Below are 27,660 nucleotides of genomic sequence, written 5' to 3' on the forward strand. Positions count from 1 at the left end.
CACTCTTTGTATGGCACACATAAATTGCTCCATCCCATACATCAATCGACTATACCCACAGCATTCCAAACCCACTTCATGTAGCTTCTACTTCTACCAACAATGATTCAGCTCATCTCTGGCTTGAGCGCCTAGGGCATTCGAACTTTGAAAGCCTACTTTATATAGCCAAATCTTCTATGGTTGACAGCATCCTGACTACGTGGCATACCTCCCACCCATTCTGCTCCCATTGCATCCTTAACAAACATGCAAGTACGACGTCACTGAACAATGCAACTCTTGGCACTTAGATTTGTGCGGACATATGCAAACACCATCCTTGGGAGGAGCTAAGTATTTCTTACCTTTATTGGATGATTTCAATATGTTCACTTCAGCCTATTTTCTGCACCACTAGGTCCTTGGCTTCTTCCAACAGTATCATTGTCTGGCCGAGCGGACATCTCTTGTTATAGATCCTTCGATCTGACAATAGGAGGGAGTACTACTCCAAGTTCTTCCATGAGTATTGTGACTCTTAAGGAATAATACATTAGCTTACCACTCCATACACACCACAACAAATGGAGTGGCAAAATGAAAGAACCACACATTGGTCAATGTCACCATGATCGATGATTTTTGGGGCTTCTCTACCCAACCAGGAAGTTGTCTCGACAGTAGCATACTTGCAGAACATTTCTACACATGCTCATCTCCACCCAATTACACCCCATGAGCTTTGGACACAGCATCGACCCACTCTCCACCATTTGCAAGTTTTTGGGTGTTATGCATATGCACATGTTCCTGATGAGACTCGTCGCAAGTTCGACCTAAAGTCTCAACATCATGTGTTCATTGGCTATGGCCACCCACATGGAATAAAAGCCTATCGCCCCTTCAAAATGCACACACTCTTGATGATCTATTCTCAGAATGTTGTGTTTTATGAGGCGACATGTGGCATTCTCACATCAACCCCTCCACTAGATCCTTTTGTGATTGATGATGTGGTGACCGTGCTTGATGATGAGGCTACCCAAAACTCAACTCCAACCCAAACTCTCCACGTGCATGGACTACAACCGAACACCATTCCAACACAAGTGGCTCTTCCGTTGATGCCACCTATCACATCCTCCTTGCATGTAATTGCCCCTCAAGTTCTCACTCCTATCTACCTACCAATTGGCCATCCATCCTCAATTAACCACTGTATCTCCTTTGACAGTCCTATCCATGCAGAATCACCTTACCCCCTTCACACTCCTTCCTTGCATGAGCCTCATGCACCACCCATAGCAATCACACCACCCCCTTCATAGAGCATGAATATGGATGCCCCAAGGCACTCCACATATGGTGTTATCCCTACCCAACTCAGTGACGCTGAGTTCTCCCTTGATACAATTATTGATCAACTTTGCTCGACCCTTGTGCCCATATTAGATGTCATGGATGACTCGATACTAGAAGATGATCATGTGCCAGTTGAAGCAGCACTTAGCTCTGATGATGCTCAACATTGGAGAGCTGCCATGCATTGATGAGAACACTGGCCTTGAGAAGAACAAAGCATGGGTCCTTGTCGATCCACCCCTAGGTAGGAAAATAGTAGGATCAAAGTGGCTGTTGAAAAAAAAGCTCAATATGGATGGATCTCTAGCTCATTTCAAGGCTCATCTTGTAGCGCGTGGTTTTTTACAGATACAAGGTGTAGACCACACCAAGACCTACGCCCTGATTGTGAAAATGAAATCCTTGTAGATCATCATCGGACTTGCTACTCGATAATCACTCTTGCTTCATCAAATGGACGTTAAAACTACCTTCCTGAATGGATTGCTCAACTCCCATGAGCGGGTCTACATGCCGCAACCAGTTGGCTTCATCGACCCAGGCAAGGAAGACAAAGTTTGGATGCTCCTCAAAAGTATGAAAGTATGAATTTTTACCTTAAAAGTATGAATTTCTACCTCACCCTGTCTGATAATAGTGTTTAAGTCAAGCGAATTGGTGACTAACTATTTATTATTGGGCTCTATGTTGACGATCTTTTCATAGCATGTAATGACAAAGATTTCCTTATTCAAGTCAAGCTGCAACTCTCCCTAGAATTCCGGATGATTAATCAAGGACCTGCTGAGTACTGCCTTGGCATCCAGATACTTCATGACCCTGTCACTCGCAACATCAAAATCTTTTAGGGCAGGGATATTTTTATCAAAGCTATACTTATATATTAATATGAAATATTGGCGAAAGTTTATTAAGCTAGTTTTTTTAGTTTCACAATATTTGTAGAACGAATTACAATTTTATATATTTTGTTTTGAATTTTAAAGAAAAAGTTGTAAATCTTGGCAAAACTTTAAATTTTTTCTCATAAAAGTTTCAACGCTTTATTTTTATTAGGGCATACAAACTTTCAAAACGAATATAAAAGTTTCGCTTTTTAACGAAAATAGTAAGAAAAAAATCATCCATATTTCGGGGTAAGTATGCTCGTAACATCCTTGAGGTTTAACATGATAAGTGCTCGTCCCATTCTTACTCCCATGGATGTTGTCCCACACCTCAGTAAATCAATGTTATCCACAACCAATGTGGAGTACTCATCCATGCACGGTGTTCCATATTGACAAGCAGTTGGTGCACTCCGATACTTGGTTTCTTGCACTCGGCATGATCTCACTTACTCAACCTCTCAGGTATCACAATACCTACATAATCCAGGACCTCACTAGGTCATACCTTCACCAAAATCATTGAGTAGTATTAATAGTCTTGGAGCTAAGGGGAGGTATTGGAAATATTTGTCAACTCCAAAGACAATTGTTATCTCTTATTAGTAGTAAGCATAATTAGTTTGGTTAGTACACAACAGACACTTGTAGTCAGTTACATTGTAACTTCTTCTTTTTCTAAGGCCGACGCGCCTAAGCAATACACACTTTTTCACATGCCTATTCTTATTTCTTGCATTTACATACCTTTCTTGCTCGAGCTTTCTTTAGCTTCCTTCTCTTACTGTCATCTAGTTTTTTTCATGTTGCTGCTCTAGCACTTGCCAGCAGTAATTTATGCCCTCTGGTAAGTATTTGACATGTAGAGGATCGAGTCAATTGCTAAGAAAATCAAGACTTATTCATGATGCTACTTGGTGCTAATATTCTTGAAGCTCTCAATCTCAATGCATTGGGAAGGGCTCGTTCCCTAGGATTATAATTCTTTGGGGAAGGAAGCACGTGTGAAAGTGCAAATCGTGCTCTCCTGGTGCAACATGGAATTAGTAAAAGATCAAGGGGGATCAAACCATACATTAGGGGAGATTTGGGGTCTCAAAAGGGCCTCCAATTAGTGTTTCCTAATTTCAAGGGATTAGAGAGGGATTCGAGGTGTGAGAGTACTCCTTTGTGTGGGGTAATGGTACATTGAGGTGTACAAAAGGACAAGTTGAGCATTTATGGGTGGGGAGACCTCTCACCCAAGGTTTAGACCCGTGATCTTCACTCCCGGCCATTGATCTCATCTACAATCCAAGGGATACATTCAAACTTGTGGTAGAATTCTCCAAGCCATTAGATCAAGTTATAGATCCAATGTATACCATCAAAGGATAGAAGGATCAAATCTAAACCCATGAAAATGGCAAGGACCTAATGTCATGGTTTTTAAAGCCATCAATCTAGAAATAGATCCCGTGGATGAACATCTATTGTTTGAGGTGTTTGTGCAGGCTCGTTGGAGCCCGTTGGCCTTGGAGAAGCAAGCTTCGGTGCCGTTTCATTGTGAAGATTGGTGGTTTATTGTAGTCACAAGTCCTTTACTCACAGCTGCTTGCCATAGCAATAGGGCTCGGCTCCTGTTTTATTTTTCTTCTAGAGCCAGCTTTCTAGGCTGTGTTTGCTGACGGTTGTCGTCTTTTACTTTGACTTCTTCATAGCTCAAACATGTGAGACAGGTACATGAAAAATAAAACTTTTCACCAATTTGAAACCTCAAGACTCCCAGCAAACTAAAACGAACCTTACATAACAGAACATTCCAGCACTCAAAACTCTCTAAAGAACTTTTTTCATGAATTTCTCAAGAGAAGAATCAAAATGAGGGAAAACCTACGGACAGAAATTTCTCAACCAAAATGAATCAAAACGAGAATACCCAATTATGTCTAAAACTAATCTAAGAGAGCTAGACCTAAGCTCTGATGCCATGTGAAAGTGCGGATCGTGCTCTCCTAGTGCAACGTGGAATTAACAAAAGATCAAAGGGGATCAAACCATAGAAGAAATCCATGAGGGAGACATATGATAGGCAATACTCAATCTATTCCAAATGTGCTATATCAACAATACATGATAGGCTTCTTAATATATAGAGAGAGCCCTTTGAATAGTCAACACATGTGGGATCCTCTAATCCACATCTCTCCTTGTGGATGTCCTCGATCCACATCCTCACATCACGTAGTCCACATCATAAGGTGGCTACTTTAATGCATTCCTATACCATACCTTAGCCTCTAATACGTGCTCATGGCACCATATCTCAACAGTACGCTACCCACACTATATGTGGTTATAATAGTTATATTATTATTATCATAATATTTTTAATTACTTTCCTTGTCCTAGACATCCTAATGGCTACATGTTCCATGCCAAAAATGGGACTCTAAAGTATCGGGAGCGAGCAATGAATTAATGAATCAATGCGAAGGACTGAAAAAATATAGGAAGTGATCAATGAATGCCAAGGATAAACAAGGGATGTGATGATAAGTAGATTTGATTAGTAACGGTTTCTCATCACATTAAGGGAGGGACATAATCTCACAACACTTTATTCCTTTGTGATATGTTATTATCTACTTTCGTTCTCTTGTTTGTGCTTTGTTAATGGCATCTAGACTTCTTCTCTAGTCTAAAGGCGACACTTGGAATGTAATCAAATGACGTTCTACCTTTCTTGTGGATTTATGATCCAAATTTCATGTGGGAGGGGTGCCGAGATGGTGGGTTCTAGGGAGACATCTTTTAGGTAGGGGAGTGCCCGCGTGGTGGCCTTAATTCACATTAATTCAAGTGGCCCAAAGGATGGATTAATAGATGGATAAAGAGATATGGCATCAGCATGTTCTAAGTTGCGTCTGTCTTCTCGTACGCACTCAAAGTCAGATGCTTTTCTTGGATGGACTGGTTACTGAGGCTTCAGGGAGATGCTTCTCTTCTTCGTAGAACTAAAGCTGTTTTAAAATGAAAATTCGCTCTATTTAGCTTGTTTCAGGTTCAACGTTAGTATTCATGTGAGGTTTTCACCATGGGCAACGCTGTGCGCCTCCTCAGTTTTGTAAAGAGCGCAATTCGCAACTGGATCCACAGGATAAAGATGATACAGATGACGAAGAAGGCAAGGAAAGAATTGCGTATTGATGGCACGCTCTATAACGTTGCAGTTGTGGGCCGAAGTGGCGTTGGAAAGTCGAGTTTGATCAACGCGCTCCTGAAAATGAGCGATGAAGAACCAGGTTGTACAATGCGACTGGTTGTAGATTAGATATTCTGCTAGACCCTTTGATATTGCAACCTTCTCGTTTGGTTATTATAGGTAGTATTGTTGTCCATGCTTTCGCGCTATCGTGGGTGGCTCCGAATTTCGAACCTGTTGCGTCTGCGCTTGCAAACTAATATGTCTGTCATGCATTGTTCAGGTGCTGCACCAGTCACAGAGACCGGGAATAAGGCCGAAATCAAGAAGTACGCCAACCCAAATGACCCAGCCTTTTCTCGCCTTGCGCTCTGGGAGATTCCCGGAGCTGGAACTCAGGGGCAACTCGCGAAATCATATTTCGAGGAGCACAAGCTCTATGCCTTCGACTGCCTCCTGGTGGTCACAGCAGACCGTTTCGTGGAGGTGGACCTTGAAATGGCAACGAAAGCGACGGAGTTGAAAAAGCCGTGCGTTTTCGTGCGAACCAAAGCAGACGAGTCCGTGAAAGCTGTCGCAAAACGAAGAAGGAACACCATGCTTGAAGCTAGCAAAGAGCTGAGGAAAAACGTTGAAGCAAGTTTCGATGAAAACTTAAAGTTGTCTGGGCTGTCGATCCAGAGATCTTCTCTGAAATTATTTATTGTAAGTTCGTGGTGGTTCACAAAGCCAGATGTGTATGTGAATGGAGATGACAGGACCTTGGTAGCCATGGACGAGGATGAGTGCTTCAAGACTGTGTCTAGCTTGCCTCGCCCAGCTTAACCTTTCACACCACACAGGATAAATATAAGGGCACAGAATGATAGGGTTCTCTTAAACTCTCTTTTTTTGGAGTGGAAAGTAATATAAATTAAACTCGATTTGCCCCAGGCACCCTTTTTGTAGTGGAGCAGGTAAATACTAACTCAAAATCGAATCCTAGTGTTTTATCAAAATTTTAAAGAAACTAGATTGCTTGGCCAGCTGGGCTCTTGATGAATACTTCTCTCTTTTGCTATCTTGTTGAGGTTCACATGAGTGACGTTGTCAGAAATGATGCAGAAGATTGATGTTCAATTGCATGCAACCTTTTCTAGAGATTTTGTTATCATCCAGTCCTGCTTGCACTTGATGTTGTTCATGTCGACAGTAAAACGTAGTTTTTCTTTTTTTCGGAGGAAGACAAATTCCTATTCTTTGCACTGTAAGCAAATCTATTGTCATTCCACTTCGAGCGAACGACGAGGAGATGTATTTCAGAAATGTATAAATAATAAATCAAAACCAAATTGAGACAGAAGCATGCAACTGTGACAGGAATAATCCAAACCCAAAGCTGCATTGCATGTACGACAAAAGTTCCAGCACCATTTGCAACTTCATTGGATCCCTTTTTTCGAAGGCACAAATGTTTATTTTTTGGGTCAAATTATGTTCCTACGCTTTAGAAAATAGTACTTCCGCGCTCTAGCCGGATGGCCCTCGAGCGTGTTGTAACCTAATGGACCTACTTTGTTATGGCTCCTTATGTAGTACTACTCTAAAGTTCATGCTTTGTCTACAGTGTCTGTTGTTTCCAAAACTTTGATTTCGAAATTTTCTTCGAAGGGCTTGTAATGCTGCAAGTCCTCTTTCATTTTCGTCGGTGGTTTTTTATTGTGCTGTTTGATCCTCCGTGGCAGGTCCGTCGTGCTCCCTATGTATTTTCTGTTGTTGGGCTTGCATGTGATGCAGTAGACGATGAGGCTCGCACGATTCCCTTGCACGGGCGCTTTAGTGGAGGCTCCTCCTTCATCTCGAGGCTCGCGTCTTTCAATGTCGTACCTGCGTAAACATTGACAATTACGTTAGTCATCGATGTTTTCGGTCTTTTTTTTTTCGTTTGAGGTCCATAATAGAATGCATTTATTTACTTACCCTGGTTTTTCTCTGTTGGCGTGAAAGGATCGTTTCCAATACCGAAGCGCTCCTCATATAAGTCCCTGTCAACAATATACGTAAGCTTCTCCATTGTCATTACCGGGTGCGTCGTGTCGTGCGTCCCTCCAAATTGTTCCATGAATTGTTCGAGTATAGCCGTTCCTTGATCGCGCGTCGTGTCCCTTAGCAACTCCAAGGATACATTGTACCCGTAATGCAGCAGCTCGCACGCATACGCTGTGATCCCTTTCGTCTTCGTGTCTAGTAGCTTCTGCCCTCCAAACTTTCCATCATCCTATCGGTCTCATCCAACTCAATGTCAAGCTCGACAAGGATCTCTTTGAGGAGTCCTGCAGGAGAAGTGCAATCCATGATGAGTTTGTTGTTCTTGCAACTCGTTAATTCTTTTTCTCAATTGTTGCGGTTTTTTTTAATTTTCGGAAGCATTACGTACCATTTGCGAATCTCAAGCCTCCCGGCTGTCTTTTAGCTGGCAAACGCCTATTGCAGTTATCAATGAAGTCGCGTAGTTTCGCATACGTGTTGAAGCCGTTGATGTAAGCTCCCGGACGTTCTCCTGCATTGTTTGCTAGCCGGAATTGCTTTGTGGTTAGGAAGAACATCCTCTTTGCTGGTGGAGGTTTTGTTGCCTTCGCGTTGCTTTTGTATAGCTCAAATAGCTGCTTGCAGGCACGACTTATTACACCGTCTTTTCAAATGAGCCGTCTTTTTAAATCTTCAAGAAAAAAAGATTCTTTCATGCTGGTGGAATTTACCTTGTCTGGTCCATGTCTTATGCTGCGATGTTTCGAGCTCTCTGATTCTCTGCACCTTTTCTCGACAACAGACAAGATATTAAAACCATTTTCCTTGCACGCATGTTTGACGTAACATATTCATGACTTGTCTCTGCCTTTTTCAATCTCTAGTAGTGAATACCTTTATGCGCGCGGTTGTGTTGTCGGCTGTGAGAACTCTCGTGGAATTGGTCTGAATATGTCTGGATGTGGGCAATGTAGTATGCGTAGCCTCGTTCTCTCAATCACTCTGGAAAACATCACGTATGCTAGGCCAGCATACGCTATCACGGGACACAAATCCCAAGGCGCAACCATATCCAACAAAGCGCTGCTCATATTTCGAGGAGTGTTTGCCCCTAGGGTTAGTGGAAATGGGGACTTGTGGAACCATTTTCCATTTATTGCCTTTCGCTGATGCTTCGAGCGTCGTAATGTGAGCACTCCGTTGTTGTGTCCACGACGACAGTGATACCGTTGATTTCTTCCCTGCTAGTTGCATTGATGCTCTTGATTTTGCACATTGCTCCATTTGCGGCACCCTCGCGGCACCTATTGTGAGGTCGATGTTTTCTGTTATCATTGCCTTCACCCCCACGCAAATTTTTCCTATCTCGTTGAAGCTTTTGTCCTCCAACCATTCTTTGAGAGCTGGTTCTCGCTCACGGCGTTACTGTGTATTTGAACATGCACAATCATCTCGGGAGTGTTGAATTTCTCCACAAGCTCATCGTTGAAGGTAGCGACATCGGCTCTGTGCGTGCAAATGATGGTTGTTTCGGCATCGATGAAGTGGCATGCACCTTCCTTTTCGACAATGCACTGCCCCAAACAGTCGGAAATCTCGTCAGTTGTGTGCGTCCTGAGTCTTATGGTATGCAAGAATGCCAGGAACGGCATGTCTCGTGCATGTCGCACCGAGAATTGCATGTGGTACATTTTCGCTTGAGCCCAGTGCGCGGAGGACGTGATGTGGCACGGCTCACAGAGATCCTCGTGGTGTTTGCAGACTGGCGGTAATTGCGCCAGGTCACCAAAAATTATGAGCATTTTGTGTCTGAATGGCTCATGCAATGTGCCATTAGTCACATTGACGATTTGTCTTACCACGAGATCGAAAGTCATCCTTGTTAGCATGGACATCTCATCAATGATGATCGCGTTGGCTTCCTTGATTGCGAGGTGTCACTCATCCGTATCATGGATGTTCAATGGGTACTGACTGTTACGCACAGGGATCTTGAATTGGTAGTGTACAGTGGTTCCAATCCCGCTCAGCCGTGCCGCAGCCGCCCCTGTTGATGCACAGAGTATTGCCGTTTTGTTTTGCGCTACCAGATGCGAAACATAGTACCGTATCAAGAAGCTTTTGCTACTACCTGGTGTTCCACAGACAACGTGCAGCCCCGAGCTTGTTGAAGCTAGGCTTTCGAAGACTCTTTGTTGTTCTACTGTCAATGCGGCATTGGCGAGGTGCGAAACTCGCCCATTTTTTCCAACATCCTCGCGCGTGTTGGCCCTTCGACGGTTTGCTGGTCGATGTTAGGCACTTCCATCGGGCAGTCTCGGATGATCGCAACCTTTTGCAATATCATATTGATCAACTGGTCCGTGTGGTCAGTCGCTAGCAAGTTCCTTTGCGTGTATTCGGTCACATACATCTCGAGGTCCTCATTGCTCAATATGAGGCCGCGCATTTGGCATTCGACAAAGTAGGATCACGCTATGTTGGCAGGTGATATGAGCTCCGTTTCATTCCTGAAGCTGAGTTTTCGCAAGAGCACGTTGTAGAAGTACCCCTCTGGTTGATGTCCAGGGTGGTAGTCAGTGAATCTGACTACTCGCTCACATTTTGCGATCTTGTTGCCTAAGAGGTCAAGACCGACCGTTCCACGTTGCGTTTCCTTGGACTTTCGGATCACATATTGCCTATGGTAATCGTAGAACATGCTATCCTCGATGGCGCTCGGTCTCTCGTAGTATATGTCGACCGGGTGTAGGGTGACGTTGTTTCGCGAGATGATGCATTGTCTTAGAGATGGTGGCGAGGAGTCGACATAGTGAACGGTCTCGCTCCTTGTGATTGTTGGTATCTGCATGCAGTTTAGTGCGGCCTCTGTTGGAGAGGTTGGTTTTGATAGGACGCTCGCGGCGATGAGTTTCAGCTTTACTTCGTCGAGATGTTGCAACCCCAAACGCGAGGCGTCTTCTGAACGGATGTTCAGTTTGCCCATTGGTTCAGATTTCATCGCGTACTTGAGGAGGTAGTGAGAGATTGAAGAGTTTGTCACCCGCTGTATGTTCATGTGCGCACCCCACAACAGTAACATGGAAGGGACGATGTTTCGGTGCTCATGTCCCGACCGGTAATACAACCAACGTTGCGTCAGAGGGTCGAGGATGGGTTCATATTCTGGCTGTGTTGCGAAAGGGAAGCCGTGCTTGCAACTGTGGCGTGACGGTCCGACGTAGCACGCTTTCCTGCATACGTGCAACTACTTCCTGAGAACTAGTTCTCGCAACCTTGTGTTTCGAGGATCCAGGGCCTCGTCCCTGGGGATGTAAGCCGCAATCTCATTTGCAATTCGTTGACGGTCATCATGGTGTACCCACAATATGACATGGGCGTGTAGGGAGCCCCTGTTTTGTATCTCATAACGAACGACATGGTGTTGTATTCGGCCAAGCAGACTGTCGGATGAAAGCAAATGCTTGCGCATGAACATGTGGAAGCATGCGTGGAAAAGTGCCACGCATTCAACAGGACAGTCCTTCCAAGTGAATTGCGCATTATAATGTGTTGCGATGCTCTCGATCACATTAATTTCTTGCCACCGTGTATCGGTGACCTCGTCTGCAGTGAATGTCAGAAAGAAATCTGGGAGGCCCCAAGCATCGACCATCGTTATGAGGTCCTTCAGTTGCAAAAAAATGCCACGATGGGGACCCCGGCATTGTTGATGGCATGCTGTAGCGAAGCACGTGTCTCATTGCGTCTTCATCGGTCGTGACAGGGTTGGCTTTCATATATTGGTCGATGTCTCGTTGCAAGCATGTAGAGTTGCTTGAATTGGCAATCATCACTGCCTGTTTTAACTGGAACATGATCAACAAGTACGGCTTGTAGAGCGTGTAGATAGAGAATAAGGTGCATATTCTGATTTTCACATAGTTGTTGAACTGTATGCAGCGATCATAGTAGCCCCGTTCGAAAGGGAACAGGAAGGGGAACACTGCTGACTCCATGGTTATGTCAATGCACGCACTGCCAACTGCTGCCACTCCGTCGACGTGGAATGAAGCGACCCTCTCTGAAAGCATTTCTGTACCCCGTAGCTGTATGGAGGCAAACTCATGCTTATCCCTTGCATCAAAGGCGCGACGGTTCGCGGGGTCCACCATGTTTTGCAAAAGCAGGAGCTCAAGCTGAGATTCCGCTATTGACATTAACTCGAAGGGAGCTGTCTCATCGTGTAGTTCCAAGATACCTGCAATGGTTTGAGGACTCAAGATGCACATACCCATCTTGATGTCCGCACGCTCTGCTAAAGAATTGTACTTGCGCAATATTGGATTGTTCTCGATGTTGTATGCGAGCACACCTGACAGCTCGTTCGTCACGATTTCTTGAGCCGAGCTTAGTGGGACGTTTCGCCAAGATATCAGAGGATTGTCTAGAAGTGACCTTCGATCGAGTGTGCCACGAGCAATCGCATTTGCAGTCGTGGTAACTGAAATGGATATATCTACATGATGCTTAGCAGTTGCATGTGGAGGTGGTTTGTTTTAAGCAACTGCCGAGAGTACTGTGGCATCAACCGCACAATGTATTTGCTCCGCTGGGCATCTCGTGTGCAGCTTTGGCATTTCCAGTAAGTCACTTGCATGCCCATATTCTCACAGGCATCCAAAAGTATCATGTTTCCGAGTGCGGCGCTATGGCTCGAGATGCCTATGCCTTGCGAAGAAACGATCCTTTGGTTTGCAGACAGTAGCGTGGTTATGCCACAGACACCGCAGATTTGAAGGCTAGAGAAAATAGCCGCGCAATTACTAACCCATTGATTGTATCTATCTGCAATGGTCAACCACGATGACGTAGCTGGCCTCAAGGACATCTTTCTTGATGTTATATCAAGTTTAATAGCTCGACCTCTGGCTGCTTTGAGCGTTGACGAATGGTCATGTTCAAAGGAGTTTCTGGTGGTCATTTCTACATCGTGACATGAATCGATGTCTTATGTTTGGGTTTAAACACCTACAGGGATTAATAATAAAAACCATCCGAAACTTTGCTACAATTTCACTCACGTGGTTTTGTCTAAACGCAACAGGAAAAACAAAATGGACTGAACCTCTATCTTTAGAAGGTGAAAGAATTGATAAAATAACTTGAATCAAGCAAATACATTTTGTTGTGCGTACCTTTAGGAGAAGACACTCGTTTGGAGGCTGCAAACATCTCGAAAACAGAAGTATTGCAGACATGATTAGTATGTTGGTCGAACCAAGCAAATGTAATATTCCCTTGCGGAAACAAAATGTGCGAAGAAGTGTGCGTGCTCAAGATGAGGTGTAAAAAAAAAAAAACCATACGTAATGTATGGTGGAGAGCCGGCACATGTCTCTCCAAAAATTATATATCATAGGGGAACGTGCCATCCCCCCGTTTCGAATAGTCACCTCCAGTGTTGGAGGTGTAGCGCATTAATGCGGACCAGAGCAACAGACGGTGCAAAAACATTTCAGAATTGAAATGACCATACATTCTACTTACGTGGAGTATCCTTTGTGACGTCCACAGCTCGACGAGAAGTCACCTATTTCTTTGCTGGAATGTTGGAATCTGAAAAACAATCATGATTAGTCAATATGCATTCCTCATGTTCTGCATGTTTGGATATGTTGGTTAGCATATGTGCAATTTCCTAAAGATGATAAATTCAAGCATAAAAGCTATACACAATCCAATGATCAAAGATGTTCAAACCATCAAGGTAATCATCTTCACACATCTTCGAGCAGTTGTAGTTACAATTTTTGCCTTTGCAAGATTCCAAAAAATTGCGACTAAAGAAATATAAAAGTGCGTATAAATAACATCTTATTATATCTAAAATGATTCACTATGTCCATGATCTTATGAGTTGGCAATAGTTATCATTGACACTTTTGCAAACTTTGATCAGATCGCAACAATTATTGATGTTTGCAACTATTCATAAAGATTACAGGGATATAATCAGAGAAGGAGATACTTTAATAACATTACTATATGATAGATTGAGATCTGGGGATATCATTCAAGGTCTTCTGAAAGTTGAGCAGTTGTTGGAATCTCATTCAATCGCTTATGTTTCAACGGGAATCGAAGATATTTCTAGAAAATGGAATAGGGGTGTTATACGACTAATTGGGAATCTTTGGAGTCATTTTCTTAGAGGTCGAATCGACTGGTTAAAGGGATTAAAAGAAAATGTTATTCTTGGCGATCTCGTTCCCATCGGCCTTCCAAGGAGCGATTGGAGTGTCACCAGAATTTCCAACGTTTGGCTACCTTTTTTGTTGCTTGAACGCTACTGCCAGGTGAAGGTATCCCATCCCGGACTTCTGCAACCAAGACCGGTTCATCACCGTCTTCTTCTTCATCAAAGGGGTCTAGTCGAGATGCATCTTTCGCCCACTCTACCATCTCATCCACATCGGAATCGGGAATTTCCTCTTCAACATCATCACATTCATCCGCGATACCATCATCTGGCTTTCTTGCCTTCTGCCCATCATTTTTCCTCTCGAGCACAACTTGATCACCAACTGCAGCCAGAAGTTTGTCCACCTCCGACACGCTTGCCCCTTCTTTCTCTCCTCCAACTCCTCCAATGCGAGCATCAGGGGCGTTCAACGTGGAAAGCTGGTCCACTTTCGTCGGACCCACTACGACTTTGGTAGGCAGAGAGGGTTGCGGTAGTTCCGACGGCTAAAGAAAAGGAAGAAATCCCCGAATCGAAACCCTCTGGATTCAGGAGAGAGAGTGTCACCGACATTAATGTTGTGCTTACCGCCAGGCCTACAGCTCCCAACCCGAACACAACGACAATTGATCCAGCTTCGACCTTAGCTGCATTCTACGCGGCTCCAATTCCTACGAACACCTTTGTAATTCATTAGTTTGGCAATAAATCGCAACGGTTACTGAATTCCACACCTTTCATGAATTATAAGTACATGTTGGGACACCACAAGCAAAGAGGCAAATCCTGTCCATTGGAGCTTTCAGATCGACCTTTGCCACACGCAACCAGCCTCCACTACTGTGTATTCACAGAAACTAGAGACATTCAAAAAATGATAGATTGGCTTTCCTTTAATCGAAAATCGGCTTCGTTGGTCCCCAAGCATTACTCCTCGGAAGGCGTTCACTTTCAGCGTTGCACACAAATTGGTTTTATCGGCGGACTTGCACTGCCTGCAATCTCCACATTCTCCTGTGAATAAAGGTACTACATGGTCTCCTTGCTTCACATCTGTTACGCCTTCACCAACGCTCTCTACTATTCTGCAAACAAAAAGTCAAAGTGGGAATCTGCATAGCACAAGCTGCAACGTCCGACGTGCGGTCATGATGGAAAGAGGCTTCAACATGTTTCGAGCCTTACCCTGACGCCTCGTGGCCGAAATACAAGGAAACAAGTCGACTAGAGCCTGCAGTTAGCAAAACCTCCATATGAAACATCCTCCGCTCTTTCACTTAAATCCTCTTGAAATTGATACAACTCAAATCATGTCGAGTACCTCAGCTTCCCAAAAGAAGATATCGCTGTGGCAGAGGGATGTGTGGGTTATTTTTAAGCGGACCTCTCCTGCCTGTGGCGGATCGACTTGCACGTCTTCGATCACAAGAGGCTGTTTGGGTTTCCAGGCAACAGCAGCTGGAGCAACCGTAGGAAAGTATGTCAGTAGCAAAAATGAATGGCAAGCTACGAGCTATATGCCTTCCTATTCATAGCCTAAAAGATGCACTTGGACCTAGACGAGACGACGAGATACAAGAATAGAAACGACCAACATGTTTACCTGGCAGGATAAGAAGCAACCTTCCTCCTCAAAGGTGCCTGAAGACGGGGACAAGGGCTTGCTTTCTCTTGTTAAGGAGACTGCACATGTCCGTTTCGCCTATATTTAAAGGTTTTACCTTGGCTTTTTACGCAGTTGGCTTTTTACGAAGCTTTTGGGCTTTCAGAATTTAAAAAATCTAAGGGTGTATATTGTGCCATGTGGAAGCACAGGATTTCAGAATTTGAAAAAACGTCCTATAATACACTTCGAAACAAAAGATGCACTTGGACCTAGACGAGACGACGAGATACAAGAATAGAAACGACCAACATGTTTACCTGGCAAGATAAGAAGCAACCTTCCTCCTCAAAGGTGCCTGAAGATGGGGACAAGGGCTTGCTTTCTCTTGTTAAGCAGACTGCACCTGTCCGTTTCGCCTATATTTAAAGGTTTTACCTTGGCTTTTTACGCAGTTGGCTTTTTACGAAGCTTTTAGGCTTTCAGAATTTAAAAAATCTAAGGGTGTATATTGTGCCATGTGGAAGCACAGGATTTCAGAATTTGAAAAAACGTCCTAGTGCTGGCCAAGTAAAAAGGAGAATGAGTCTAAATGCGGACATGAGATGCGACACAAGGTCCGTTAGGACCCGATTCTCCTTGCAACTGTTAGGGGCGTTGATTTATTTATAAACTTGGCCATATTGTGTGTGTGAATAAAGTGATGCTCACAAGAGCTCACGATTTATCTTCAGTGCAGTCTACACAATATTGTCACATGGACTACAATCATATGAATAAAGATGCTGATATCTCTTGATCTTGCATCTAGCTTGGATTTCCTTACTCCCTCGCATCGAGAACATGCATCAAAAGAGAGGAATGTTGTAAGAATTTAGAATGAAAATAAGCGATTTTGAATGGATGAGCAATTGAAAATATTTGTATTATATTATATAATACATAATTATTATAAACATATATAGTGTGGGCGGGGAGGCGGCACGCTTCTTTTCAAAAAGAGTTATAATCCGAGGGAACAGGCCCTTCCCTGGGTGCCGAGAATACAAGCACCAAGAATATAAACGTCGAGAATATTGGCACCGAGAATAAGTCTCGTGAATGGATAAGATACTAGCATACTATCTGAATGTCAATAGTCATAATCGTAGTTGAATGTCAATAACATGATCACCATGAGCGACTGCTAATACTTTCTTTGTTCCAACTTTTGTTGCAAACAAACTAGAACCATCAAGGTTAGAAAGTAGTTTGGGGCCAACGAGTCTCCCAATCTTCACCTATCTAGAGTACCAAAAAAACATGATGAAAGGGCCAAACATTTCAAACCTAAATATGCATGTTCCACACCCTAAGTCAGCTGTGTGATTGGAGTAGGGCAGGACGTGCAGTTCATCATCAAAATAATAAGCCGCCTTCAACCACCCCTCTGACCCCTTCCTTTGCCCCATCCTAAAGCTTTCAGCTTCACTTCCATACGCAATTTCTCTAGCTCATCGACTGATTGCACTCCTAACACCGTCTTAGCCTTTGAAGAGCCCCTCTATGTTCCAGTAATTGTTGTGTTCTCATCATTTGAGACACGACTTGTTGCTATATTGTGTAAAGAGTTTGAGATTATTGCACTATGCAAGAATTCAAGCGTTTTTTGAAAGGTCAAGTAGCAACTTGGAGCCAATTAAGGGCTACCTTTGGAGCCAAATGTCAAGGACTAGAGGGCTGGTAAAAAAGATTGGAATTGAAATTTTCCAAGAGGCCAAGTAAACATTCATGATAGAGAATCCAAAGAGGCATTGGAGGTTCCAAGTTGGTATGTACAAGAATAATCTCCAGCAAGACGACGATTTGACTTTGATATAAATCGATCGTTTGGGATTTTAGTCATGCTTGCGCTTTTTCCTTGTGCTAGTCGAGATGCTTAAATCCAAAGACTCCAGCATAGAAGAGTTGCCAACAAGTACAAAGTTCATAGAAAAGTGAACGATTTGGGCGTTGATAGATCACAACATAGAGGTTTAGTGGATAATTTCTTCCACAATCTTAAATTCTACTCCTTTGAACGTGGAGCGAGCAGAGGAGGAAAGATGACTCGATGTAATGTCAATTTCGCCTCATCATTGACATAGACCTCCATGGGCTATAAATTGAAACAATGCCGGGTATCGTAAATTTTTGTTGGGATCGGGTGGCCGCGATATATCTTGCTCGTTCGCCAGCATGAGTAACTCTGTCTCCTTAACGTTGTTGCAACCCTTGATCGACATGAGTCGTCAAAATTCGGCTTCCGTCGCCCCCATCTCTTCTCCCACTAGGTCGGATTCGCTCTTGGCTAGCCCTGCACCGAATGACATCCTTCGAGGCCGCATTTTTAAAGCATAAAAAACACAACGTCGCAATCAGTTTGGAGGCAATTCCACTTATCTTCTCGTTTTTAGTCTAGTTCAAAGCTTTGACATACGCTGCCTCTGTAGGATGAGCGAAACGCCTACCACCACCGTCGTATGAGCAAAACATTTGACATATGGAGAACAATATCTAGCAATTCGCAGAGGTGAAGTCGTTATTTCGTGAACAATTAAAACTCTGTGAGATGATTCCTTTTACATTGAACAGTCAAAATTGTCAGGGAGCATGTCAGATTGAAATGCAGCTCATCCGAGTGTTGTTGTTTCCGTAGACACGACCGTCGCGCGGATTCTCTGTTGGACAACATCCGGCGCTGCTTCCTGTGGTCAAGAATCTGCTGATCTTCGTCTGAAGTTGAGTATCCTTGCGTTTGCGAACCCGTTTCACTACCACTTACAGGACTTTTACTACCGCCTGAAGCTTTAATGTTCAAAGAACACGGACCGTCGGCTTCGTATGACTTGGTAACTGTACTCTTCTCATAATACCCACTTCCGAATTGATCTCAAGACGACAAATTCGTGGAAGGTTTCGGAAAGGAAGGCCGAAGCTGGGAGCGATAGGATTCCCCAATTCCTTGAATCTCTCTTGGTCAGCTCCGGCAACCGAGGGGAAATTCCTGAAGTTTGGATTGAGTTCCGGAGGGAGAGATGGATTTGGGCGATCTTGGGACTGTTGGTATGAAGGGTCGAAGGCTTGCGATTGTTGGGGACGAACATCCAAGTGATTCAAAGGGTCGAACAAATCCTCGACGGAGAGTTCTCATCTGATGCTTTGAGATTTTAGCAGCAAGAAGAATTGATCAGAAGGCTCTTAGTTCAAAAGATGTTTTCTCTCCTGAAGCTTTCGAGTCGTCAAAATATTGTCTTCATCTATTGTGGATCACGCTCCTCCTTCAGACTTACATAGCTGGGATTTTGACTCCAACTCCAGCAGCCATCATTTCTACTTGTAAATCCATCTGTGCTTTAGCTCGTACTTTATCTCCGTCTTTTGGATAGGTCTTGTATAAAGAGAATATATCAGGCAACAAAAGATGTAAGGAATTTTGAATGCCATGTACAAAGACCTTGCTAAAGCTGTTGCATTATTCCTACTAGCAGTGACCAAGAGGGGTGTGGGAGGGTAGGTTAGCCGTAAGGGTTGACGGTTCGGATCTCCAAGCGGTAAGGTTTTGCAATGGATGCTTCCAAGGATTACGATCATGTTTTCACGTTTGCGTTAATGGATTATTAACATTCGTTAATTACTCTTCCAAGTAGCATGAAAACAACATGATCATGTAGGTTACCGAAAAAAATCAGCAGTAAACCGGCTAAATGTACCGCCAGTACCCAAGACACTACCGGCAGTAGAATTAATATTCTTGACGGTAATATTAATTCTATCGCCGGTAGTGTCTTGGATACCGGCGGTGTTGTGGGGTGCAGAATCCCCTTTCCCATGCGCCTCAAGGCTATATATCAGTGGAAATGGCGATAGAGGCTCGCCATGCGATCCGGTTGTCGTTCATATCCCGATAAGTTGGGAAAGAAAGTGAACCACGATTTGGATCTGAATAGTTATAAGGCTAAGTGGGTGAGAGTCTGCTCTAATAGCCAAAGGACCTTGTTGGACCACTGTTCCACTATGCCCAACCAATGTGAGTTCGCTATCCGAGCATACGACTCTCTTGATCTCTGATCTCTAGGTGCCACATAAGGGACTGGCACTCAAACTCCTCTCTACATCTGGGCGGAGCACGGATGATGAGACCCCCTACCAGTCTCTGCCATACCCTGTGAAGACTCCTCATCAGGGGGGAGCCCTTCGTCTCATAAGGGGGGCCTCTGAGAAGATCCATCGATGTGAAGGCTGCCAATGTCCCCCAGTGCGTGGGGTGTTCCTCAGAAGCCCTCACTATTGTAAGAGGAGCTTCCAAGGCTCTGTACCTAGGGTGAGGCCACGAACCACCAACTTGCCCAAAAGGGCCCTACTGGATCTCTGGATCAATAAAACCCACCGGTGCCTACATCATGATCACTGTCTACCAAGCTACTCGGGCCCTAGTGTTTCTCATGCCATCTGAACCTGCCCAAAGGAAGTTCCATACCAACCGTTGGAGCTGCCCAATGCAACCTCTGTGAAAGCACAAGTAGGAGGTGATATACCAGGCCGTGGCAAGAAGGACCGGCTTGCTAAAAGGAGTTTGGCCGAGCTCCAATAGAGAAGCTTGCGCTGAACACTCTCAAGGATCGGGGCAATATGCTGCTCTGCTATAATGTTAATGCCCACCTGGCATCCGAGGTATCTTGCTGTCTAGCCTCGCGGTATCCATCTGAAGCCAAAGTCACTCTCGGATCTCCTGTGTCTCCTCAAAGCCTATGAAGAAACCTATAGATTCCATCCAGTTGATCGGTGTCCCCGAGGCCTCACAATAAATAGCTAGGGTGCCCCTGACTCTCTCTAGACTTGCTCTAGTGCCCTCAACATACAAGGTCGTGTCGTCTGCAAACTCCAAGTCAAGTAGCTCCTCCTCTTGTCTAATTGGGAGCTTTAACCCTGTGAGACCCACCACCTGTGATCTCATAGTAGCCCGCCTCCACCACAAACAAGTGGGCAGCCCTAGTGGACTGAGTGAGAGAGAGGAAAGGCCTCGCCTGTGTGTCCTCCGATAAGCATCTGGCTAGAGCTCCCTACATATAGCACTGAAACTCCTCTAACCCATTTGTCTGAGAAACCCAATCTCCTCATAGTGCCCTCCAAGAAAGACCAATCCACCCTATCCTAGGCCTTCTCAAAGTCCAAGACAAGGATGGCCAATGGCTGTGACTCCTCTCTTGACCAATCCACTATCTCCCAAAACGTGAAGATGTTATCCAAGATACTACGCTCCTGGACAACAAACCCAGTCTGTTTGTCATGGATGATGTCGATAAGATGGGGCTGTAACCGCAAGCTCAAACACCTTGGTGAGGATCTTGTATGCAGTATCAAGCAGAGTGATCGGCCTTCACTATCGGATGTCTGACCTATCTCCCTCTTTCGAGATCAAACAAATCCACCCCCTGCTCAAAGACTGAGAGAGAAGGCCTATGTCAAAAATATCTTGGCAAGCTAGATGGAAAGGGGTGGAGATAATCTCCCAGAATTTCCAGAATAAGGCCGGAGTTAAGCCATCCTCACTCGAGCACTTTTGGGTCGGGAGATCCTTGAGGGCTTCCTAGAGCTCTTCATCTATGAAAGGCTCCTCAAGTCTGCTGCATAAGTCCTATGAGACTACTGGCAGAACGTGATCCCAAACTAGCTCTTGAGCCATAAGACCAACTGGGGTCATCCTCTCCGTCTGAAAGAGTTGGCTGTAGAAACCCATGGTCATGTCCAGAATCTCCTGCGGGTCAATGTGCATGATGCCTTGCAAGTTGTCCTAGAGACGCTGTAGCTGTGTGCCGACCGATCGAGGCCCAGTGGTCTGAAAGAACTGCTTTGTCATCCTGTCCCCCTACTGCACCCATTGGGCTCAGGAGGAATGATAAGAAAACTCAGCCTGCCATACCTCTGTGTCTAAGAGCTCGAGACGAGTGCTCTCGAATCTATCAAACTAAGCCACTGAGACACTGGGTCCTGCTCTCTGAGCCTCTCGATGGAGGCGAGGTCTCTCCTCAAAGCTCGCTCTCGCTCCTGAAGGGTACTCCTAACCTGAAGGACATGAGCTTGTAGCTCCTCACTACTCCTCTGAATCGCATCGGCCACCCACGTAGCCCAACCCTCACATGGTGCCATCTCTTACTGCTCCCAAATCGCTACCATGACCTGCTGAATCTCCTCGTCCTACAAGAGGTCCTCTGGAATGCAGACGCCCTTCTAGGGGAGACCTCGGCGGGGTTGATCCAAGTGAAGTACCACTGGAGAGTGGTCTGACATCATGGTACCTGCTAGAATCCTGGTAGATCCGCCTCTACGCAGTGCCCAGTCCCCAACATAGAAATGGTCTAGTCTCTCTAGCAATCCATCATGTCTCCTCTGTCCAAAGGAGAAGAGAAGGATGCCAAGTGTCTTGCTGAAATCTGGCTCTCTCCACGGGTCTCTGCCACTAATCATGCAAATGAACTGCTCCTAGGTGCTACGCTCTGCTACTCGCATCTCAAAAAAAGAGGCTCTGCCCTGCTTGTCTTCCCCAAACTCTAGGTTGTTGAAGTCACCTCCAACAATCCAGGAGTCTACATCCGAAAGACACTCTGATAGCCTCCTCTGAAAGGCCGGGCAGTGCTGTCTGTACGTTGGAGCATACACGTTCAGGATCCCGATCCTGGTCTCCCGTTCAAACTCCCATCCAAATTGCTCGTCTTGGAATGAGCTCCCCCTGATCGTAGATCTCTAAGGCCAAAGTCTGTGAGACTGAGATGCAAACCCCTCCACTCCATCCTACTACAAGGGACCACTCCTCTGGACCTCTCCCTAGGAAAAGGTGATGGCGTCGTCTGATGTATGAAGCTGAAAACATGTGCTCCTGAATCACAAGGATGTCCGCTACCTGTCCTACCACTGCCCTCTACAACTCCTGCCGGAGTATCAAGTACTACGGTTGGCTACGAACACGGTCGTGGGCTCGTGTACGTTCCAACTCACTATGGTCTAGCTCATGAGGACGGGGGAGTCAGGAACAAGGCTCTCCTGTGAGTGGGTGCTTGTCCCAGAAAGACTACTTTGTGTGATTTTTTCGAGGGTTTAGAGGGCGATAAGTCATTATCTATGTGTCGCCGTACTAGTGTGGATACCGGCTAAATACCGATCTTCCGTGCCCACTTCATCATGAAGGAGGCTTCCATCATGAACATCTCCGCACACTTCTGGAGGGGCCATAGGTGTGCCTACTCCACCTTTGCCTCCAGCGGCAATCTGATAACTCCTATCACCAAACCACACACTGGCTCCTCACGTGTGAAGCTCAACTAGAAGTTCACCTCCGCACCATGGGCATACCAAAGGTGTAGTCCATGTGGCCCCATCCACTCATCCATCATGAGTGTAATTTGATTCCCCAAAATAGCATCGAACACCTCCGGGGACCATTTCTCCACCCCTGTGGAGGCAAATGAAAATCTCCAAACGGTGTGTGTCGGAGATCCCACTGCACTGATCAAACCCCCCTTTTGGGGCTGAAGGACCATGAGTGTTACCTCCAATGGTAGAGGATAAGAGTCCAAAACCTCTCAAGAAGTCCCGTGATAAGGGACGCCCAAGCTGGAGGTTAGGGGTCGCTGATTGGGAAGACGAACCTCATCCCTTAAGATCCCTCCCTAAATGGGCCTGCTACTGCGATGAGGAGGTAGAAAGGGGCATCATCGTTCCCTTGCCAGCTGGTAGGGTGTCGAAGTAGAAGAACCTACTACTGAAGTGGAGAGGGGGACAGCAGGAGAGGGAGCGATGGGGACGTGGGGGATAGAGGGAGGGGGGCGGGCGGTGAGGGTGACTATAAGAGGGGGGGCTGGAGGGGGGCGAGGGGGCAGGGGGAACACTGGAGGGGGAGGGGGAAGTGAAGATGAGGAGCGGGAGGGGTCTGGGGGGGGGGAGGGGGAGGGGGAGGAGGAGGAGGGATAAGGATGACATCAGGTCCCCCCTATTGATCTAGCTCACCAAGGCTCTAGATCGGCTTCTCCGCAGTCCTCTTCAAACTAGCGACTGTAGCTTCCACCATCATCGCAATAATAGCCAAGAAAAATAATATTCACCATCTTTGCCGACTCTAATTCATACAACCAATTGCAAAGCATGTCCTCCTTGTAGCTATTATCCTCCATCTTCTCCGGGTTTGATTCTATGCAAAGGTCATCCAAATGTGTTCTCAGATAGAACATGAGCATTCCAAAGTCTTTTGGGTAAGCCATAGATTTGCAGGAGGTGGATTGATCGACAAAGTTTCAGGGCTAGAGTTTAGAATGGGCTCTTAGTTATGTCTGCACTACACTTAAATAGGGAGAGAGTTCATTGAGCCTGGCCTTCTCATTCTTCTTTCATATGACCTGACATGTCCACCTCTCATCTTTTAGCACAGCTAAGGTGAGTAGTCTTCTCTATGAGCGTGTTGGAACTCTAGCAAAGATATGCAAAGATAATGTGTGAGCAATGAATTCCATAAATGGAAGTTATAGAAATAATCACAAATACATGGGGTGATGTCAAAAGAATCTATGTGAACTCCTAAACAAATGAATTGTAAACAAATCCTAAATCCTAAACAAATGAATTGAATGATATTCATAATGTAATAATAGAAGGAAAAAACTGTGTTGGTGGCATTAATATCCTAGTGTACAACCAACCGCCGTGCTGGCAACCACTTATCCTATATTAGAGGGGTGGTTAGCCCCTAAAAAGGACCCGAGTAATATATATCCAATATTTACTCTTATATTTCTTAAAAAGTGGTTCTAAGGTTTAAGTCAAAGCCAAAAAAATATGGGTGAAAAAAAAAAACAAAGTAGTTGAAGCTCCAAGAGATCAAGTGTGCCATCTCTGAAGAACTTTATATTCATGCAAGGATTTCAAGATAGTTGCATGACATAAAGCATAGTGAGATCCTTCAGCTACATACTTTGCAAACTATGGGTCCTTATGATATTGAAGGCCTTCCCACAGTTCCTCTTGCAATCAATCCATCTTCCCAATGACAATTTTGGGTTGATGTTGTGGAACACTATATTCCTCCTCCAATTGATCCATCTCATGTATGATAATCCCGGGTTGCCGAGGGACCCATTGGCTTCATCTTCCATAGGACAATAGGCTGAAGAAATGTCGTTGCAACCATGGCTTTCCATCTCTAATCCTTCATTGTTCCTTCACTGGTTTGTATTGAAGAGCATGCAACTTTCAATGATCTTTCCATAACATCACTTCAATCACTGTGAAAATATTTATTATATTGGATCACTTTGATCACTTTGCAGCTTTGTACAACATCACTTCGATCACTTCATCTATAATATTGGATATATACAGACACATAGATATATGTATATATTTGGAATCTTTCATCTAACATTATGGCCCTTGGCCTATCTTGACATTACCTAGACTCAAAGCATTCTCCTACCGTACTAAGTGCTACCATCATCATAGCAACATCTCTTCCTCTCTCATTAGCATTATCCAACTACTTTATTTTAAATCTTCAACTCAATCTAATCAAAATGTTTCATCTCACATTATGGTCCTTGTTCTGTCAAAGGACACTATCTAGTCGCATAGCTAAGAAAACATCCCTTCAATAATCATGAAAATATTTTAATATTGCATATACATACATACATACATACATACATACATACATACATACATACATACATACATACATATATATATATATATATATATAGATATATAGATATATTAACAACTACACTTACATTGAGAAATATGAAATCCCATAACTAATCCACAAATCCTAAACAAATGAATTGTATGCCATTCATCTTGTAATAATAATTATATTAGTAAACCACTACATTGGTGGTAATATCCTAGTGTGCAACCAACCATCGCACTGGCAACCACTTATCCTACACTATTGCCATGCTATCTTAAAATTGTTGCAAATGCTATACATAAAACAATCCCGTTTACGTTGGCTCTCTTTACCTATTGTCAAATTTCGGCCACCGAACTGGTGATGACCACAAATCCTAAAAAAATCAATTGAATTCCATTCATCTTGTAATTATAGAAGCAAACCACCACACTGATGGTAGTTAATATCCTAGTGTGTAACCAACCTTTGAGTTGCAACCAACCAATGCTATACTAAAACGAATCGCATTGTTGCACAGTGTTATCCTAAAACAAATACATTGCCCAAGTAAACTTTGGAGAACATTAATAATTCAATAGATTACATACAGATTATATCTCAAAGACCCATTTCCTTTAGGGGGCTAGTTTCACATTGCTTTGAGCATGTTGCTTTTTTGAGCTCCCTGATTGCAGGCTCGGCTCTCCTTGCTCCTTTTTTAAGGGAGGTTGGTTCCTCCCTTCAAGAAATGGTTCTACATTGCTTTGAGGATTTCACCTTTTTTAGCTCCCTGACTACAAGCTCGACCCTCCTTGCTCCTTTCCTAAAGGGAGCTAGTTCCTCCCTTCAAGGGCTCGGCCCCTCCCTTCATGTCGCTTCCTCTTTCCTTGCTTTGAGCTCCCAAGTTGCAGGCTTGGTCCTTCTTGCTCCTTTCCTAAAGGGGGCTAGTTCCTCCCTTCAACGTCTTTTCCTTTATAGGTAGGCTCAAGCTTGGCCTTCTTCAATTCAATCTTCTTGTCTTTTTCAATTTTTGCCCAAATCGCAAATTGCAGCATCTACTTTCTTGTCATAGATAGTTGCTAGCAGGCAGGCATATTTGATTTATCTATGACCTGGGCAATGGCACATTACATACTCTACATATTGAGCTTGCATGCACAAACACCCCAAATCAAAAAACATGCATAGGGTGGTAGCATGCATGCCATCAAATCATGTAGCCATCTATGATGGGGGTATGGCAAACCATGCATTTTGGACCCTGATGCACAACATGATAGGCATCCACAGTTTGACTCTGTACATGAAGATTTTTTTTCTTGATTCCTTCCTCCCTCATCCTAAGGCTATGGATGTTCTCCTTCATCTCCCCCACTCTTTGCTCACTCCGTGCAACAGCTTCATCTGATTCCAACATCTCTTGAAGCTACTTAAATTGCTCATCCAATAGCATCAACATGGGGCCATTTCCAAGACTTCCACTCTAGTTTGGAAATCTCTCATGATGATGAATGGCTTTCTAAAACTTTCAAAAGCCATTGCAAGCTCGTGCACAACCCTATCGTAATATTGTTGTAGGGTTTTGCAGCTTAATCTTTGAGCCTGTAAAAGTGGTTCTAAATAATAACCCCCACTATGGCTGCTGCAACTTGCTCAACTATGGTTGCTCTCTACATCCTTCCTAGCCTAGAGAGTTGCCTCATTGTCTTCTCCACTGCGAATACTCTCTATGCCATCCTTCTTGGCCTTGAAGCTCTCTTGTAGCTCAATGCATCATCGCTCTAGTTTTTGCATCTCCCTTTTCAATTCCTCCATCATCTGGTCTTTTTCAATGTTCAATGTGTTCTGCATGTTACAGAGCCATTTGTAAAGATCATCCTTTTTGGCTCTCTATTCTTCAAGATGCTTTCACATCATTGCTAGCTCCTTCTCTATGATGTCCCCATCTGTTTTGATGTATTCAAGCCTATCCCAGAGCTCCTTGATGCACTTCTCTACTTCTTCTCTTCTAGGCCTTTCCATGTCAACTATTTTTACATTGTCCTCACCTTCCTCTCATGCCTGCAATGCCCCCACTTCCACCTCCTCTACCTTCTCTTTTGCACTCTCCCTGAGAATTTTCTCATGTTGTGCTGCCTTTGTTCAATCGGTGGCTTTCTCTTGTAGAAAAGTCACCTTCTAAGACATCTTCTTTATGTATTACTCAAAAATCCCTTTGAGGGTAGATGCCATCAGGTGCATTACAACTCCAGCAGACTGAGCTGACAATTTGGATTTGCCATCCATGCAATTCTTCAAGTTGGTTATCATGCTCTTGGAGATCCCCCTTGAGAAAGAGAGATCACATCCTTTCAGTTACTCTACTGCTGCTTGAACCTACCAAAACTTCATGGTTTCTCTCGTATCAAGAAAGAAGTGAATTGTCTTCTTTAGCACATCTTGGAGGTCTGTTGGCAAGCTAGAAAGCTGACTCCACCATCTTTAATCATCTGAATGTTGGGGTATACATCTAGAATATCATGTCTTGTGCTTGCCAATTGCCTCCAGGAATGCCTAGCACATTTTTAATCATGCTTTCAATTATGGTAATCTTTTGACTTTGGCTCTAGACTATTTGTCTGTCTTCACGTTCACCTCCTGTACCAATTTGGTGAAGCTGTTGAGAGCATCCAAATTAGGCTTTTGAAGAGCGAGTAAGGAGCTCCCATATGTCACAATTTCAAGATCAGGGGAGGA

The 27,660-nt window shown here is 44.3% G+C and overlaps 1 protein-coding gene and 1 pseudogene across 1 annotated transcript; one reads left to right on the plus strand and one right to left on the minus strand.

Annotated features, from left to right (window-relative positions):
• Window positions 1-5,307: 5,307 nt before the first annotated feature.
• On the plus strand, window positions 5,308-6,240 carry LOC147896449 (uncharacterized). The gene is made up of 2 exons (XM_087381879.1): window positions 5,308-5,515; window positions 5,699-6,240. Exons 1-2 carry the CDS (start codon window positions 5,308-5,310, stop codon window positions 6,238-6,240), a joined length of 750 nt encoding a protein of 249 aa, XP_087238005.1.
• A 7,464-nt stretch (window positions 6,241-13,704) lies between these two features.
• On the minus strand, window positions 13,705-17,512 carry LOC147896450 (alcohol dehydrogenase-like; annotated as a pseudogene).
• Between the last annotated feature and the right edge of the window lie 10,148 nt (window positions 17,513-27,660).

The sequence above is a fragment of the Dipteris shenzhenensis genome, chromosome 11, assembly GCF_047967505.1.
Source record: "Dipteris shenzhenensis isolate YYH24624 ecotype China chromosome 11, Dip_SZ_1.0, whole genome shotgun sequence".
In the NCBI taxonomy this organism is placed as follows: Eukaryota; Viridiplantae; Streptophyta; class Polypodiopsida; order Gleicheniales; family Dipteridaceae; genus Dipteris; species Dipteris shenzhenensis.